Below are 15,763 nucleotides of genomic sequence, written 5' to 3'. Positions count from 1 at the left end.
AAAACAAAACAAATTTTAGTATTGCAAGAAGCAGAGGACACAGAAGTCCACAGACACACAAGTGTCCAAAGCCTGTTGATACCCTGGCTTTCAAGTAAATGCTGAATGAGATCCTTGAAGCTGTGAGAAGCTAAACAGCTATACTCATTTGTAACCTTTCTTATGATCATTAATTTTAACACTATGCAGCAAGCCTAGAAGTTCTGTAAGTCTGGCAGCTGGAGAGTATACATGTACTAGGCACAAAAAAACAGTTGTGTTTCAGCAATTAGTTGGAGTAACAACTAGCAGACTCTTGAGGAGAGGAGTGTGGAATCCCTGCTCTAATGCCTCTGCAGGATGTACCAGCAGCCTGTTCCTGTTTACTTTCACAGCTCCTGTTATCCGAGCTGGCTTCCACTGGGAGTGTCTGCGACTGAGTAACAGAACAGAGAAGGAGGGACACAGGCACAGGGTGAGAGAGCCACAGGGAGATCGACAAAGAGGATGAAATGGCAAAATTTGAAAGGGGAGCAAGGAAATGACAGGGTAGATGGCTCCACTATCACAGCAACCAAGGAAACAAGGGTAGAGTAGTTTAGACAGCTGGTGAGAAAAAGGTTTTTGAGTCTTTTTCCTTTCTTCCAGTTTCCTGAATAAACTGCAGGACCAATAGCTCCATCTGCATCCCCTGGGAATCAGTTCCAACGAGGAAATTCTGGAAATTCTTGTTTCATTTCTTTGCACACGTTTGCCAAGAACCCTGTGATGTTGTGGAGCTGAAATCCAACATAAAAGGTAACTGGGTGGAGGCAAGAAAAGACTTAACTTGTTGAAAGATTACTTTTGCCATCAATCCGCAGTAAAGGATATTGCTGAAACTGTTTTCTGGCTGAATCAACACTGTAAAATGTTCCCACATTTTTAGGCTGGTGAAATGAAGAAAACTGTCCTGGTTCTGTCTAAACTTAGGTTAAAGATCAACTAGTAAGTCAGATGCCATATTTAGGTTACTATAGCTTGTTAATGGACTTTGTATATTTTAACACTTATATATTGTTGCACACAAATTATGCAACAAATTCTGATGTGTTTAAAGTGACTTTAAAACATTGCTTTCTTCGTCTGACCACAGTTTAGGGATCTTTTCCATCTGAAGACCATCTTGGGGGTTATTGTGAGTTGTGAGTAACTAAATTCAATTCACTTAGCCTAATATAAAGAGAGACATCTATTAGGCCTTTTGAAAAATCAGGAGGATGAAGGTGTTGCTTACTGAAAGCTTGCGTTTCCTGAAAATCATTTTGTTATCAAGCATTAATACATCATAGCTGTGGTAGTTGTAAAAGGTGAAGAATGTTTTAACTTGCAAAGAGTTCTCATTTTGTGCTGGTAAACAGGTATATAACTATATGAAAATAACCTGTTTAAATTAAACGGACAGTATTTTATTACAGAATCAGCAGAACAAATCAAACCTTGTAGCAGGTTCTTGGTATCAGCCTGTTTAGCTTTGCTGAAATGAAATTCAGCCGCATTCTTTTCATGGGAGGGTTATTTGACATACAACAGAGGCAGTTTCTCTTATGCCCTGGGAATAATAATACTACATGACTAGAATCAAAAACCAATATACAAGATAAAGCCGACACTGCAAACAGATTAATCAAAGATTCAACAAGACCGGTGTAATTTAGCAGTAATAAAATGCACATCACATGAACAAACTGGCAGCCATTTTGCATTAGTTTACACTAATATTGTACATAGTGTGATAGGATCCCTATAAAGTTTTTAAAGGCCACTTTACAACCTATCAAAGATATTTTCTCTTTAGTAAAATCACCTCAGATGAGATGCTCTCAGTATGTGCATGTATAGTATTTAATAAATGAAATCAGTATGATTGTGTCAAGCTGAATTCCCGCAAGTGTCTTTTGGCATGCAGACTTGGTTCAAGTATTCTGATCCTAAAAGCTTCTGGCGAAGTCAGCTCAGTTAACTTCTTCATGATGAATTCTGAAGTGAAAACACAGCTCATAGAGAAATATCAGTGATGAACGATTTTAGAGGCTTTCATTCCCAAAGCATGTCACTAACTGTGTGCTGGAAGAAACTGCTGGAGTGTTGAGCAGGCTGAGAGGATGAGACTCCTTCCTGACACTGGTAATAACAGGGATTGGCCACACAGCAGTAATGGTCCCCACTAATGGTGATGATAATGATGAAGATAATAAATTCCTTGCCCTTACAGTACAGTATATCATACTTTTCTGGAAACTCCATTCAAAGCACTTTACAGGTAATGGGTACTCCCCTCCACCACCAACAATGTGCAGCCCCACTTGGATGATGAGATGGCAGACAAAGTACGCCAGTACACTCAAAACACATCAGCTCCACATATCAGTGTGGAGGAGAACAGAGTGATGAAGCCAATTCATAGATGGGGATTATTGGGAGGCCATGAGTGGTAAAGGCTAGGGGGAAATATGCTGGGATTTTTACTGACCACAAAGACTCGGAACCTTGGTTTTGCATCTCATCTGAAAAACAGCATCCTTTTAAAGGTATAGTATCCGCGTCACTATACTGGGGCATTAGGACCCACACAGACAGAAGAGTGAGCACCCTCTACTGGTCCCACTAAGTCCTTTTCCAGCAGCAACCTTAGCTTAGCTCTCCCATCCAAGTACTGGCCAGGCTCACACCTGCTTAGCTGGGTTGTGTGGGTTACCAGCTGTGAGTTGCAGGGTGATATAGCTACTGGTACTGATATAGACTGGAGCCAGTGGGGCAAAGTACAACAGCAGTGTCTGCAGTATGGACTTGAACCCACAACCTGATAGTTAGGAGACCCAAAACCCACCCCCAGTGGCTTAAGAATAAGAACAAACTGAACTGAAAACTTTTTTAGATGGCTGAAAATCATTACGTTGCATGCAGTACGGTTTCAAATTCGAGGGTGCTGAGTGTTCCTGTTGTAGGTGCGAGTAGTTAACCCGGAGGCCTTGAGCCCTTCTGCTGGTGGCTCAGATTTTGTTCCTTATCAGACATCTTGGTCGTTGTGATAGAGAACGGTGTGCCATCGAGTTCTAGAGCGTTCAGAGTGTCCTTCTTATTCAATCCTGGCATTGAGAAGATCCTTTGTGTCTCGGCATGGGAGTGCAGTCAGGGAGAGAATCGGCTGTGCCACCTTACACAGCCTGAGGAGTCTGAGCACTACCATGACCACACTCTTGACTCAGGTCAGGCTGGCCAAAGTCTCATTTCTCCACCTGCTGCATGATCATAGATGTGTCTTGGGAGTGTTCTTTACCTGCTCAAGTTAATAGGTTAGGATCTCGTCTTTCAGCTTATCCCGTTGTTTGGTTTGTCCATACAGAAACGGTTGACCAAAACTGAAATATAAGAAAGGTTACAATCAAGAGGAAGCCATTAGGCTCATCTGGCTGCTCAGTTGCTAATAGCTAATTAATCCAAGAGTCTCATCCTGCTGTTTCTTGAAGGATGCCAGGATATCGGCTTCAACAACATGGCTGGGTGGTTTGCTCCAGCCTTCCACAACCCCTTACGTGAAGCAGTGCTTCTTCTTCTCAGTTTTGAATGCACTTCTCTGTGGGTTAGACTGGAGTTAGGTGTTTCCCTGCCGATTCAGAAGTTTGTTCTATTAAGTTAGTCAATGACTTGGGAGATCTCCAAGGGGGAGGAGGTAGGAATTGGAGCTGAATGTCTATCCTTGTGATTTAAGTTCAGGGAGAGAGAGGTGGGTTGAGCGGTGTGGCTGACCTATCTGGGTGAGTTCTGACTGAAGAGGCATTGTGGTCCCCAATATTAACATATGAGTGTTTACCACCTGGTGTATATATCACTTACAGAAAGGACGAGAATGGTGCTTTTCAGGCAAAAGAAGAAGATGCACCCAATACAGTTGCCTTCTTTGACTATATCTTTTGAGTGGACAGAGATCTTCATTCAGGTTCTTCAAACTATAATTTTTAGAAATCTATACTTATTGCAATACACATTAATCAACATTTTTGGAGTTAGTTTAATTTAAAATAGACAGCAAGCCATATAGCTTACTTAGTTGTTAGTAGCTAAATGATGTGAACATTTCATCCAGTTGTTTCTTGAAAGAATGCAGGCTATCATCTTTGACAGTTTGACTGGGTAGATTTTTAAGGATCACAATAATTCTTCTGTCATGCCTATTATAAACCACCTCTGGACAATCAAGTCTGGACTGGAGCCCTGGGTACTACTTAGACTATTAGACAAGCAGTTTCTCTTAAACCGCTGCAATGAAACAGCACCTAGGTATTATTCAAATGATGTGGAATGTGTGCATTTGAATAGGCAAATGAGAGCCTAGTTCTTGCCAGACATGCTTGCTTCTGATTGGTCATGGCAAAAAAATAAACCACGCCCAACGTCAGTGAGGTGGCACTGATGCAGTCTGAAATGGGTGGAGAGTCAGAGTATTCTGTAGGTCTGGAATTCTGCTACAGTCATCCACCAACTGTAGAGGTGTGTGAGGTTGGTCTTGACAGAGAGGGCAGACAGCCCCAAGACCCAAGACACAGGGCTGGGACCACCCCACCCTAGACTAGACTGGCACAGCCGCACTTGAGGAATCACAAGGCTCTGTGTTTTGAGGTATGTACACCTGTTTTGTCTGCTCCACAGGGCATATACCAGGATGTCTCACAGGGAAATGAGACATCACACTGCTCTTTTCCTTTGTGAAATACTTTATAGATGCATTTTGCTGACTTTACAGATAACACTTTTGCAATTATTTACAAAAGGGCTTTTCTTTATTATATTGTACTCTTTTCTATATGGAATGACTATATTGTACTCTTTTCTATATGGAATGACATAGAATGCAAGAAAATGTTTAAATGTTTTTGAAGTGTTTGGCTTCTAATTTTGCCTCTAGTTGTGCTATGATTAGCCGGTAAATATTTCACACCTGTTTTATGGTGTGTTATTCCATGGGCAGTCAGAACCGTGTTGGCAGTAAATCTCTGAAAATAAAGTTTGGGTTTGGACTGAGTTATTTGGAATAGTTTGAACGCTAAAATCACTTATGACGATCCTTGTTTGCTTTCAGTTTTGTACTATGAGACATTTTTTATCATGCGTAGATTCTTGTCTTTAATTGGACAGTATGATCATACTCGGTAGTGGTGCAGTGGTTAACTATGCTGACTCGCATTGCTGGGGCCCTGGGCTCTATGTCTGACTCGGGATGCTATCTGTGTGGAGTTCTCCCTCTGCGTGGCTTTCCTCCAGGTGCTCCGGTTTCCTCCCACTGTCCCAAAAAAATATTGGTAGGATTACTTGCTTCTAGGAAACTTGGCCCCCTGTGTGTGTCTGCGTGTCTGCCCTGCCTTGTGCCTGTTGCTGACTGGGATAGGCTCCAGCCCTCCTGCAACCGTGAATTGGAAAATTATGGACATTGTTATATTCTTGTTAGTTTAATAGTTGTGAATAACTATAGCAATCTGCAGTACTTTGGAGCAGACTGTTGTGAAGGGCACAGTGATTAAATAAATTAAAATAATAATCATTCAATTAACTTTTTCTTCATGCTTAACTTTTTACGGCTCATGGGAAAGTGTGTGTCACTATGAGATAAGAAGCTGGAAGGACATGTGATTCCTGGAAAAACCACAATATTGTATAACATCCAAAACCCTGGCACGACAACAAGTTCATATTTCTGAAAATATTCTCTTTTTTCCCCCCAGACACATCGTACTGTCGCTATTCCTGGGCCTGGCAGTCTAGAGAGTTTTTTCAATAAGGACCCAACCAGAATCCGGTTGCATACCGACATTTCCCAAAACCAACAACAGCTGAAGAGAAGATTTCTCGAGTGGGCCTGCGGGGTCAGTCAGCGGTGTGGAGGGGAGGAAGAGAGCCGTTGTGTCCTCATCACAGGCGGGTGTATGGTACAGGGGTGACCAGCAGTGCACAGACTGGCGGCCATGTTGAGGAAGAGGCCGGTGGAGGACGACAATGCCACTCTCATTGCCTTGGGAGATGACCCTGAGAGGTACTATGGCAGTTTGGACAGCGACAAGACTGAGAAAACGCAGGTTGGGCTCCTGTTCATGTGCTTAAATAAATAAATAAAAACACAGTCGCTAAACGTGGCCAGATCTTACAAAAAGCATTCCAGTTTCTTGGCTAATTAGTTACCATTTTGTATGCTCTCCCCATGTTCTTGTGGTTTTCCTCCAGGTTCTCCGGTTTCCTCCCACGGTCCAAAGACATAATGGCAGGTTAATTGACTTCTGGGAAAAATTGGCTCTGGTCCGAGTGCCTGAATGTGTGTCTGCCCTGTGAAGGACTGGCGTCCTGTCCAGGATGTTCCATGCCTTGTGCCTGTTGCTTGCAGGGACAGGATCTGACACCCCCGTGACCCTGTCTTGGATAAAGTGGATAGAAAATGGATGTGTAGCACCCAGTCTGAATCTGATGCTTTTAATCTGCATTTGTAGTCATGGTCATTGATGGAGAGGTGTTAGAAATATATTTGTGTGCACCACTACAGTCAAATGGGGCCAGGGATTGTGTGCTTTTGTTTTTTTCCACTTATGTGTGTTTGTGTGTGTGGACTAGTCTGATAAGGACAAGAAAGGTTTAAGAGTGTTTATGCAAAACGCTTTTTAAAAGGCACAACAAAGTGAGGACTGGAAGCTCTCTGGAGGATCCGGATTTTCCTCATCTGTCTTTGTGGTGGGCCAGGGCTGGTTTCCTGTCTAGGTCTTGGTGGGACGGGCTGGGAGCTGGGTAATCAGGAGAGATGGTGATGACTGAAGGGGGAAGTGGGCAGGGTGATGACAGTCTGAGATGGAGGGCCAAGCCAAGGGTTTCCTTCCCCTGTACTGGCCATTCAGGCTGAGCTAACTGAAAGAGTCAAAACCCTAGAAGTAGACAGCCCATCTTGAGGTAAATTAGACAGCTGTGTTCCTGCCTAAAAGGGTTGCAGGAGTGACCATAGCACTAAAAAACTGCCTCTCAAGTGTTCCCCCTTTCCTTTTTTATAGCTCCTCAGCTTGTCGTGTTCCGCAGACAGCTAGAGAGGAAAGAAAAGCGTCCCTGGACAGGTGATATCAGTGTTTCGTGTGCTGGATCTGTGACTAGCACAGGTGGAAGGCAGTGAACATTTCTGAGAGCTCTTAAGTGGGTAGATCAAGAATGTGTTCAAATCAGTGCTTATTTTAGGGTCAGCTTCTTTTGGTATTCACATGGCTGCTGGTGATTAAAGGCATCGACTACAATTCCATTATCAGTAAGAGGGCAGGGTCCTGTGTTCCTATGATGGTATGAGCTCTGCTGTAAGATTTCAGTCTAATTCTTTACACAGAGGATGGCATGGTCTTGCCTGTGACCCGCTCCTCATCTTGTTTTGGGGCTCCCAATATCCATTTCTGATGGGCACGAACTTTGAGAGGCATAATCCAATTTTTTGAAGCGCAACTTTGTTGAAAAGGGATTTGAAGTTAGAGGGCTGGTCTGCCCATGGTGTGTGTTTCGTGCAGAAGAACAAAAAACAAACTAAACCCACCCCCTCTTCCTTTCGCTCACTTTCTCTCTCTCTCGTTCTCGGTCTACCCATGCTGGCAAATGTCCAGGCCAAGGAGGGAGAGGCCAGGCCTCAGGACAAGAACGTGTTCGGCGATGGCGTCACCAGGATTGGTGAGAACAGCGAAAGAAAGCAAAATGAGATGATATAGATCCTAAAATGCATGTAGCATTTCTAGGGTTTTCCTATACTCAGCACACAAGACATCCTGCCTATTCAGCCTGTCATTATTAATTGCACTGTTATTTGTGAAAAAACGCTTTAACTTTAGCTCCAGCTCCCCTGTCCAATCTGAAACAAATTTTCCAACTTGAATCAGCCGATCAACTGTATGAAATGCCACTGGTTTGATCTCTCTCCCACTCTTAGAAAATTCCTGCCACTCCCTCTGTGGAGTGAGATAACGCAAGTGCAGGAATTATTTCCCTGCACTAACTATGCAAATCTAGAAACTGAGAAGTGTTAGATTTCCTGCTCGCGTGCAGCTGCACTGCTTGTGGAACTGTGTGCATGCCCCGAGTGTAAGTACGTGTGCTTGTGCATCTCTGTGTCTTTTTGCCATGCAATAATGTGTCTGTATTGTATGCGTTGAAGGTGTTGGTCAGTTTTGGTGTGTATTTGTATTTGGTTTGTTTGCTCTACACACAGTGTGTCCTTAGCTGGTGTGTATTTACAGTATCTTGTTACTGTTTGCACTTTGTGTGTCCATATTTTTGAAGTATCCTCTTCTGGCTTAGCCTTACCATTGAATTTGCCCTTGCGTGAAAATGTGAGCAAAGGCCAGTTGTTGACAGAGTGCATGACCAGGGCAGGATCATCACAAACCCTCATTTCCTGTTTACAGAGCCATAAAAAATGTGAAGCTTTAAAATTTAAGAAGAAGCCCAATGCAGGTGTAAAAACACCTGCATTTCATCTATCTGCTCATTCTACTGCATTTTTTTACAATGCCTGCTTCATAGCTACACAAATAAAATGACACGTGCTGCTGTAATTGTGTGATAGTGATTGTGTACTGCCTGCAATGTATATCAGGGACAACACAAATCCTGTACTGTACGTGCACAGGTGCCATCGTATATGTGCTTGCCTTTGAGTAACTATGTGTGTTATCCTTTGTGTCCAGACTTTGTCCTAGTGTGGGAGGAAGAGGTAAGGGAGAAGCCCAAAGCGACTGAGCCAGATGGGAAGGCAGCTGGAACATCCCAGGACATGCACCAGAAATACAGGAAGAGGTTCCTGAGCAGGCTGCAGAAAGTTGGCATCCAGATGGACGAGGTAGACGACCCTTCCCAGTTTTCTGACATGGGAGGTGGGGGCAAGGGAGCAAACGGGCGTGGGCATTACTTTATGGTCACTGTGAGCGGTCCTATCTCTTCACCTCTCTGGAATGACAGTATCTGTAAGCTAGATCAGAGAGACACTATAACGCACTGCAAGGCCAGATTGTGACTGTGACCAGTACACCAGGCAGGCACTATTTTCACCATAAACCAAAAGAATTTCCTCTGGTAGGTACAAAATGTACCATTTTGATTTTACAGAATAGAAGTAAATCTAACCTTTCAGCCAGTAGTCTTGCCTACTCAAATAGGAACAAATATATTCAAAGTGAGCAAATAGCAGCTTTTCAGCCGATTTACATTATCGGATTGGCCCACTTTCTGTGAGCAAGTGTCACACAGCTGCATCGATTGTCTGGGAGAACTTTTTCTGCACACCTCTGCCATGCAGTGATGTCTTAGAGGCTGTACACATTGGAGGAACAAACACAGGTAACACTCTTTGTACTTATACAGTGCTTCAGTCATGCTGAGGGATCCCAAAGAACTTCACATTCATTCACTCACCCTGGGGTCTGTGTGGATCCTAAAGCCCCAGTATAGTGGCGGGGACACTATACTGTAAAAAGGCGCTGTCCTTCAGATGAGATGTAAAACTGAGGTCCTGAATCTTTGTGGTCATTAAAATTCCCAGGGTATTTCTCGAAAAGAGTAGGCGTTTACCAATCATGGCCTCCTAATAATCCCCATCTATGAATTGGCTTCATCACTCTGCTCTCCTCCCCACTGATAGCTGGTGTGGTGAGTGTTCAGGTGCACTATGGCTGCTGTCACATCATCCAGGTGGGGCTGCACAATGGTGGTGGTGGAGGGGAGTCCCCATTACCTGTAAAGCACTTTGAGTGGAGTGTCCAGAAAAGTGCTATATAAGTGTAAGCAATTATTATTATTATGTAGTTTACAGAGCTCAGCTCCAGCGCCTCTCAGTTTGAGGTTGTCCTCATTCTGGCACTTTCTTGCGAAAGAAAAAATTAAGCACTGGCATTCACAATATAAAAATACTCACAGTTGACCACAGGCACAGAGCAGACACAGCACTACTCCGTAGGCTGTAGCAAAAACTCTTTGATACCTTCTAGATTTCAAGGGAGTGATGTCACTACTGTAATATGTTCACTGCACTGAGTCCTGAGACATACAGCCAAGGCTAATGGGAGACCATTCAGTCAGATTCCTAAATCTACAGATCTGATGATGGGTCCATCAGAATGGGCATGCTCGAGTAGAATGGAAAAGCTCGAGTAGGCCTAATAGTACGTGACTGTTATTATATGGCTAGTATTTGAAATTACTAATTAAAAAAAAGTTTTAATTCTATTGTCAGGATGTTATCAACAGTGATACTTTGAAAGGAGGGGAGTCCCCATTACCTGTAAAGCGCTTTGAGGGCAGTGTCCAGAAAGTGTAAGGAATTATTATTATTATTCACATGTGAGTGGGATCAATGGATGTCAACGTCTCTGTGTTCTACCAGACAGATGAAGCCCCTTTGTCCACCAGTGGATTGCATCCCCCTGGGCAACACACAGCAGCCCCACTGTATTGTGCCATTGTCACGGGTCAGCGATTCTACACGCCTTAAGTTTAAAAATACAGAGCAGCCCTGGGCAAAGTTTAAGTGCAAACAAGCTAAGAGCATCTGTGCAATCTCGTGCTCATATACACAGCAAGCTGTATGTTTAGGCTGATTTCGGACCTGTAGGGTTTGGCTCTTCGTCTGTCTTTCCAGAAAGTTGAAATCCGAGAGAAGACGCGGATCACCTACGTGCTCCTCAATGCTCCCTGGAGCGTGTTGTGTTACTACGCGGAGGAGATCAGCCTGCGTGTCCCCCTGCAGGTCAGTGTGTCCCCCTCCCTCAGCTTCACTCTGCAGCAAGAGCCTGGAGCCCCAGGGACACCAGAGCACTCTGCTACAATAAAACACACGCAAGTTCCTGAGAGGCATACAGAAGCGTGACCTCTTTAAAAAGCAGTTTTTGCAGGACAGATTTTGACATTTACATATGCTATGTGGAGTGCGTGTTTTATATGCAATGATGTTTTATACTGTATGCACAGGGCAGCAGGGAGTTTGGGAGATTAATCCTTTCCTCGTGTGTGTAGGTAGTGCCTCACAAGATGTCCAACTGGTCGGAGAAGGTGCTGCAGAAATTGGGGATCCCCAACGTCATGCAGCAAGATGTGCCCAACCCCCCGCCTGACTTCTACACCTGCCAGTTCAGGAACAATAAGCTGGAGAGGTACAGCGAGGCTGGAACACTGACAAGGGCTGACTTTGTTCCTGCAGACATTACCGTGGGAGTCCCAGTATCACCTTTTACACTCACATGCGGCTGACACTGTGCCGACTATGCGCACACCCATGTTGCTAACCTGCACATTGATAAAAATGACACCTCCAGCAGGAACCAAACATGAAACAACTCAAATATGCAGTTTGGAGGATAGTAGAGTTGCATAACAGGTAGATTCGAAAACGACAGCACATTTCAGACAATATGACCATGAAAAAGTGAGGCAGTTTACTATGGGCAGTTTTGATTCTTTACACAAATAGTGGTAGGGGTCTGGTACAAGCTCCCCAGCTGTGTTGTGATTCTTACTAGCAACGAAATGAGCTGGTTGGGCCAAATGGCCAGCTCTCAAATGTAACCCAACACTCCTGTCACAAATGAATAATTTGTTTCCAGTGAATAACAAAGATCAAGCAACAGGTGGCCCAACTGGTTTAATAGTTTTATCAACAAGAGGATCAGGAGAAAAAAAAACCTTACTGAATGAAAAGCCAGGGAACTGCAATCAGACATCAAAAACGGTAAGGGTTTTGCTTTTCCAAAACCTTAAGAATAGACGAACAGTAAAGAAAGCTGTGTTAAGTATAGCAATTGGAAATAAAAAGAGTTCAAAAACAGTAAGCGTTTCTCTTTGGCATAGACCTGTGAAAAGACAGAAGGCATGGCTTGATAATTGCAGGTTTTCACATTAATAATTGCACAGTATGCAATTTAGGAATCAAAGTACAGCAATATGGGATAGCATGGTGGTGCAGTGGTTAGCATTTTTGCTTTGTAGCGCTAAGGACCTGGGTTCAGTCCCTGGGGTGCCATCTATGTGGAGTTTTTATGTTTCTTTCCATAATCTAAAGACATACGGGTAGGTTAATTGGCTTCTGTAAAATTAGCCTGAGTGTGTGTCTGCACTACGATGGATTGGCGTCCCACCCAGAGCGTATCCTGCCTTGTATCCAGTGCTTCCCAGGATAGGCTCTGGGCCACCCTGAAACTGAACTGAGTAAGCAATTATTGAAAGCGATGTGATGATGAAAATATAGTGACATTAAAGCAAATGACCAGCCTGTAACCTTCTTGTAAAAGTTCATGGCATCTACTGTATATGAGCCCTTTAATTAGCATAATCCAACAAGCTCTAAGGACAAGAGCTTTGTGGGAGTCTGGAACAAAAAGCCCTGCCACTTGAAGCTGATACCTTGTGTCACTTTAGGAAGTGGCAGGACTCGATTCTAGGTTCAATCACTCTAGTGAATAGTTTGCTAGCAACCATGAAAGCTATATGAGCCAAATGGCTTCTTTCTTTGAAACTTTCTAATGTTTGGCAAGTGCAGTGTGATGCAGATATACTGTACATGCAAAGCTGTAGGGGAGAAAAAGCACTGTAGTTTTGCAAGTCCTTTTATTGCTCTGCAGTAGATTGGGCTTGACCCATTGACTATACAAAGGTGTGTTTGAGGAAATCCGAGTCTACAAGGACCTGTACGCCGTGCAAACAGACTGACGCGTTTCACTGTTGTAACCATTTCAGAATGAGTAAGTAAACTGTTGTACAGTACTTAAGGGGACTTTGTTTTGTAAAGAAATATCATATTTAAAGCTACATGTCTAAGTAACATATCTGACCAACTAAAAAATCATCCATAAATAATGAACTTGGTTTCAATAAATCTGCACCTGAAGTTACATGAAATTTACTTGTGACTGGAAAGTCCTCTATGAAGCCTCATTTCAGTCCAATTTTAAAACAAATCATCAAGCATATATGGACAACCGGAGTTCGGAAAAGTTGCAAAGAAGTGGAGGCAAATTGGTCCATCCGGTTTGTTGGTTTGTAGTGGCTATTTGACCTGAAAGAAGTCAGGATTTCAGCTTTGACAACATGGATGAGTAACTGCAGACCCCTACAACCCTTTGTGTAAACATGCACTTCCCAATGTATCTGCTTGTGTCCTCTGGTTCATTTATTTTTTTTAAATTATTTATTAAATACATAAAAAAAGAACCGTCATGAGGAATGACAATTCCCAACAAGAAAATGTAATTAGGAATATTTATAGATAAAACAGGCATAAGAATATTTGGCTTAATCTTTTGGATGAGGATTAGACACATGGCTGTAGGATGAGGAAGTCTGGACGCCCCAGTAGAGGAAGAAATTAACTAATGGAGTCCTGCAAAGGTGGAGGTGGGGTGGAAGAAGGGTGCAGAAAGACAAATATGAGAAACAGAGAGGCTTATTATGGAATTTATAGTTTTTCAGAAAGTGTCAGCTTGCACCATCATGCGTTGGAGCAGCAGATGTGAGGGAGATCTTGGTTGCTGTCATTCATCTTCAAAGCCTCCATGTGTATCTATATAGTCAGTAACTACAGTATATCACCCTGCAACTCACAACTGGCAACCCAGGGAAGGAAGCAGGTGTGAGCCTGGTCAGTACCTGGATGGGAGAAAGGTTGCTGCTGGAAGAGGTGTTAGTGGGACTAATAGAGAGTCTTGCAATCTGTGTGGGTCCTAATGCCCCAGTATATTAATGGGAACACTATACTCTAAAAAGGTGCTGTTCTTCAGCTGAGACATTACACATTAAACATTAGACTCTCTGTGGTCATTAAAAATCCCAGGGTGTTTCTTGAAAAGAGTAGGGGTGTTACCTCAGTGCCCTGGCCAAATTTCCCATTGCCCTTTACCAATGGTGAGTGTACAGGAGCACTATGGCTGCCACCGCATCATCCAGTTGGGTGCTGTACATTGCTTGTGGTGGAGGGGAGTCCTCGTTATCTGTAAAGCGCTTTGAGTGGAGTGTCCAGAAAAGCGCTATATAATTGTAAGGAATTATTATTATTATCACCAACTTGGAAAATAAAACCATCTGCTTTTCAAATCAGTGCAATGTATCCACAGGTTTCTCGGAAGTGACAATCAGGACACTTTCTTCAAGAATACCCAGCGTCACCAGATTGTGAGTACATTTCGGAGTCACTCTCTGTTTCTTCAGGGCTAGAGGATGGAGGTCCCTCAGTTGAATTTACTTGTAAATTTAAAAGAGTGTAATTTTGCTTCATTTTTTGCGTTGTGCTGTGTGCCCCGTCTTTACGTCTTCTCCTTAGTTTACCTTACCTGCCTCTGTTCGCTCCGCATTCCCTCAGTCTCCCTCCAGCCCTGCTCACACCTTCTCCCCTTCCAGCTGTATGAGATTTTGGCCCGGATGCCGTATGGAGCCATGAAGAGAGGAGAAGTGGGGATTGACCGCCTGGTCAGCGAAAACATTTTCACAGCAGCTTACCCCCTGCATGACGTAAGGATCCTCCTGTCCTAAAAAGCTGCCCCAGTGGGGCTCAAACAGTGTGTGGACCGCCAACTCTTTGCTGAACATTATGGAGTGATGGAGTATCATGCAAACCCAGGGTAGAGTATTTGTGGAGTAACTCAAGCAGAAGTGGTGTAGTTTTGGTCTGTAAGCATGAGGTAGTAGTGGTATAATTTTGGTCTGTAATGCTTTATGGACTGGAGAAAGTTAGCTGTGCGGATTTAAGGTGAACACGCTGCCACTGTTGCTAGAAAAGTCTCAGTGTCTATGAGCCAGGCAAACTCACTGAAAAAGTGTGTTATGGAGGTAAGGCTGGAAACAAATCAGTTATTTTTTGCACAGATATTTCAGAAAAGCAGGCTCCTGTATGTAAGATGCTAGATACACTTCACATTATGACAGGCAGACCAAAACAAGACAAAGTAATGATAAGACAGTTCACAAATCATGTTAAAATGTCATTGTGAAAATGGCTGATGTTCTTTTCCAGGGATCGTTTGAAGCCCCCACTGGTCAAGTGCACCCAGAGACCCTGAGCCTCCGACAGATTCTGTACCAGTACTGGGCGCGCTGGGCCTGCTGGAAGAAATACCAGCCCTTGGACCACATCCGGGAATACTATGGAGAGAAGATTGCCCTCTACTTTGCTTGGCTGGGTAGGACACAGCCACTGGTGTTAATGTTGCTCCTGATTCATAATCACTGGTGCTGATAATCTTGCTGCTGCTATTACTGAAACACTCACAAAGTGGGGTGTCCTTGCAGACATTTAGCGGCATGTCTTCTTTGTAGCCTGATCCCATCCAATCTCCCAAGCTAAGCAAGGTTTAGTCAGTACTGGCATCGGGAATTGGACTGGGCCAATCCTTTTCCCAGAAAGCCAGTGTCTGCAGGTCTTTTCTTTCAAGCACCAGCACCTGAAGATCTGGGAGAGGCTATTATATAGGTTCAATGAAGCCAGTAGTCAGCTGATTTTGCATGTTAGGAGCTCTTTTGGAAGGAAGCTCTACAAGCATACCTCCAGAATCAGGCCCTAACAGCTCTGCTCTAAGAAAAACCTAGCTGTAAGTGGTACTTGTGGGCTAGTAGGCATCACCATTCGCTCACAACCTGAATTTCCACACCAATGCCACATTTTCGTAACATTATGGGAGGTGCTGTCGTTTGGATGAGACAGTAAATGTATTGCATTTGTTGAAGTGCGGAGTACATTTTTAATTTCTGCATTGGTGATGTTTGA

The 15,763-nt window shown here is 43.6% G+C and overlaps 1 protein-coding gene across 3 annotated transcripts in view; it reads left to right on the top strand.

Moving 5' to 3' along the window:
• The window catches only part of ano7 (anoctamin 7), a 30,108-nt gene that overhangs the window by 2,834 nt on the left and 11,511 nt on the right, over nt 1–15,763 (top strand). Inside the window, exons 2-11 of one of the 3 annotated variants that reach the window (XM_088912742.1) lie at nt 375–454; nt 628–777; nt 5,739–6,089; nt 7,632–7,695; nt 8,709–8,860; nt 10,655–10,762; nt 11,029–11,165; nt 14,118–14,175; nt 14,401–14,511; nt 15,014–15,179. In XM_088912742.1, coding sequence (XP_088768868.1) covers nt 5,979–6,089; nt 7,632–7,695; nt 8,709–8,860; nt 10,655–10,762; nt 11,029–11,165; nt 14,118–14,175; nt 14,401–14,511; nt 15,014–15,179 — 907 coding nt within the window. In that variant the 5' untranslated portion in view covers nt 375–454; nt 628–777; nt 5,739–5,978. Of the gene's footprint in view, nt 1–374; nt 778–4,471; nt 4,639–5,738; nt 6,090–7,631; nt 7,696–8,708; nt 8,861–10,654; nt 10,763–11,028; nt 11,166–14,117; nt 14,176–14,400; nt 14,512–15,013; nt 15,180–15,763 lie in introns of those variants that run through there. The other 2 variants (XM_088912744.1, XM_088912743.1) reach the window with 2 other exon arrangements.

The sequence above is a fragment of the Atractosteus spatula genome, chromosome 4 (genome assembly GCF_055471065.1).
Source record: "Atractosteus spatula isolate fAtrSpa1 chromosome 4, fAtrSpa1.hap1, whole genome shotgun sequence".
Lineage (NCBI taxonomy): Eukaryota > Metazoa > Chordata > Actinopteri > Semionotiformes > Lepisosteidae > Atractosteus > Atractosteus spatula.
Note: the sequence above shows the minus strand (reverse complement) of the source record. Positions and strands in the feature narration are given on the sequence as shown.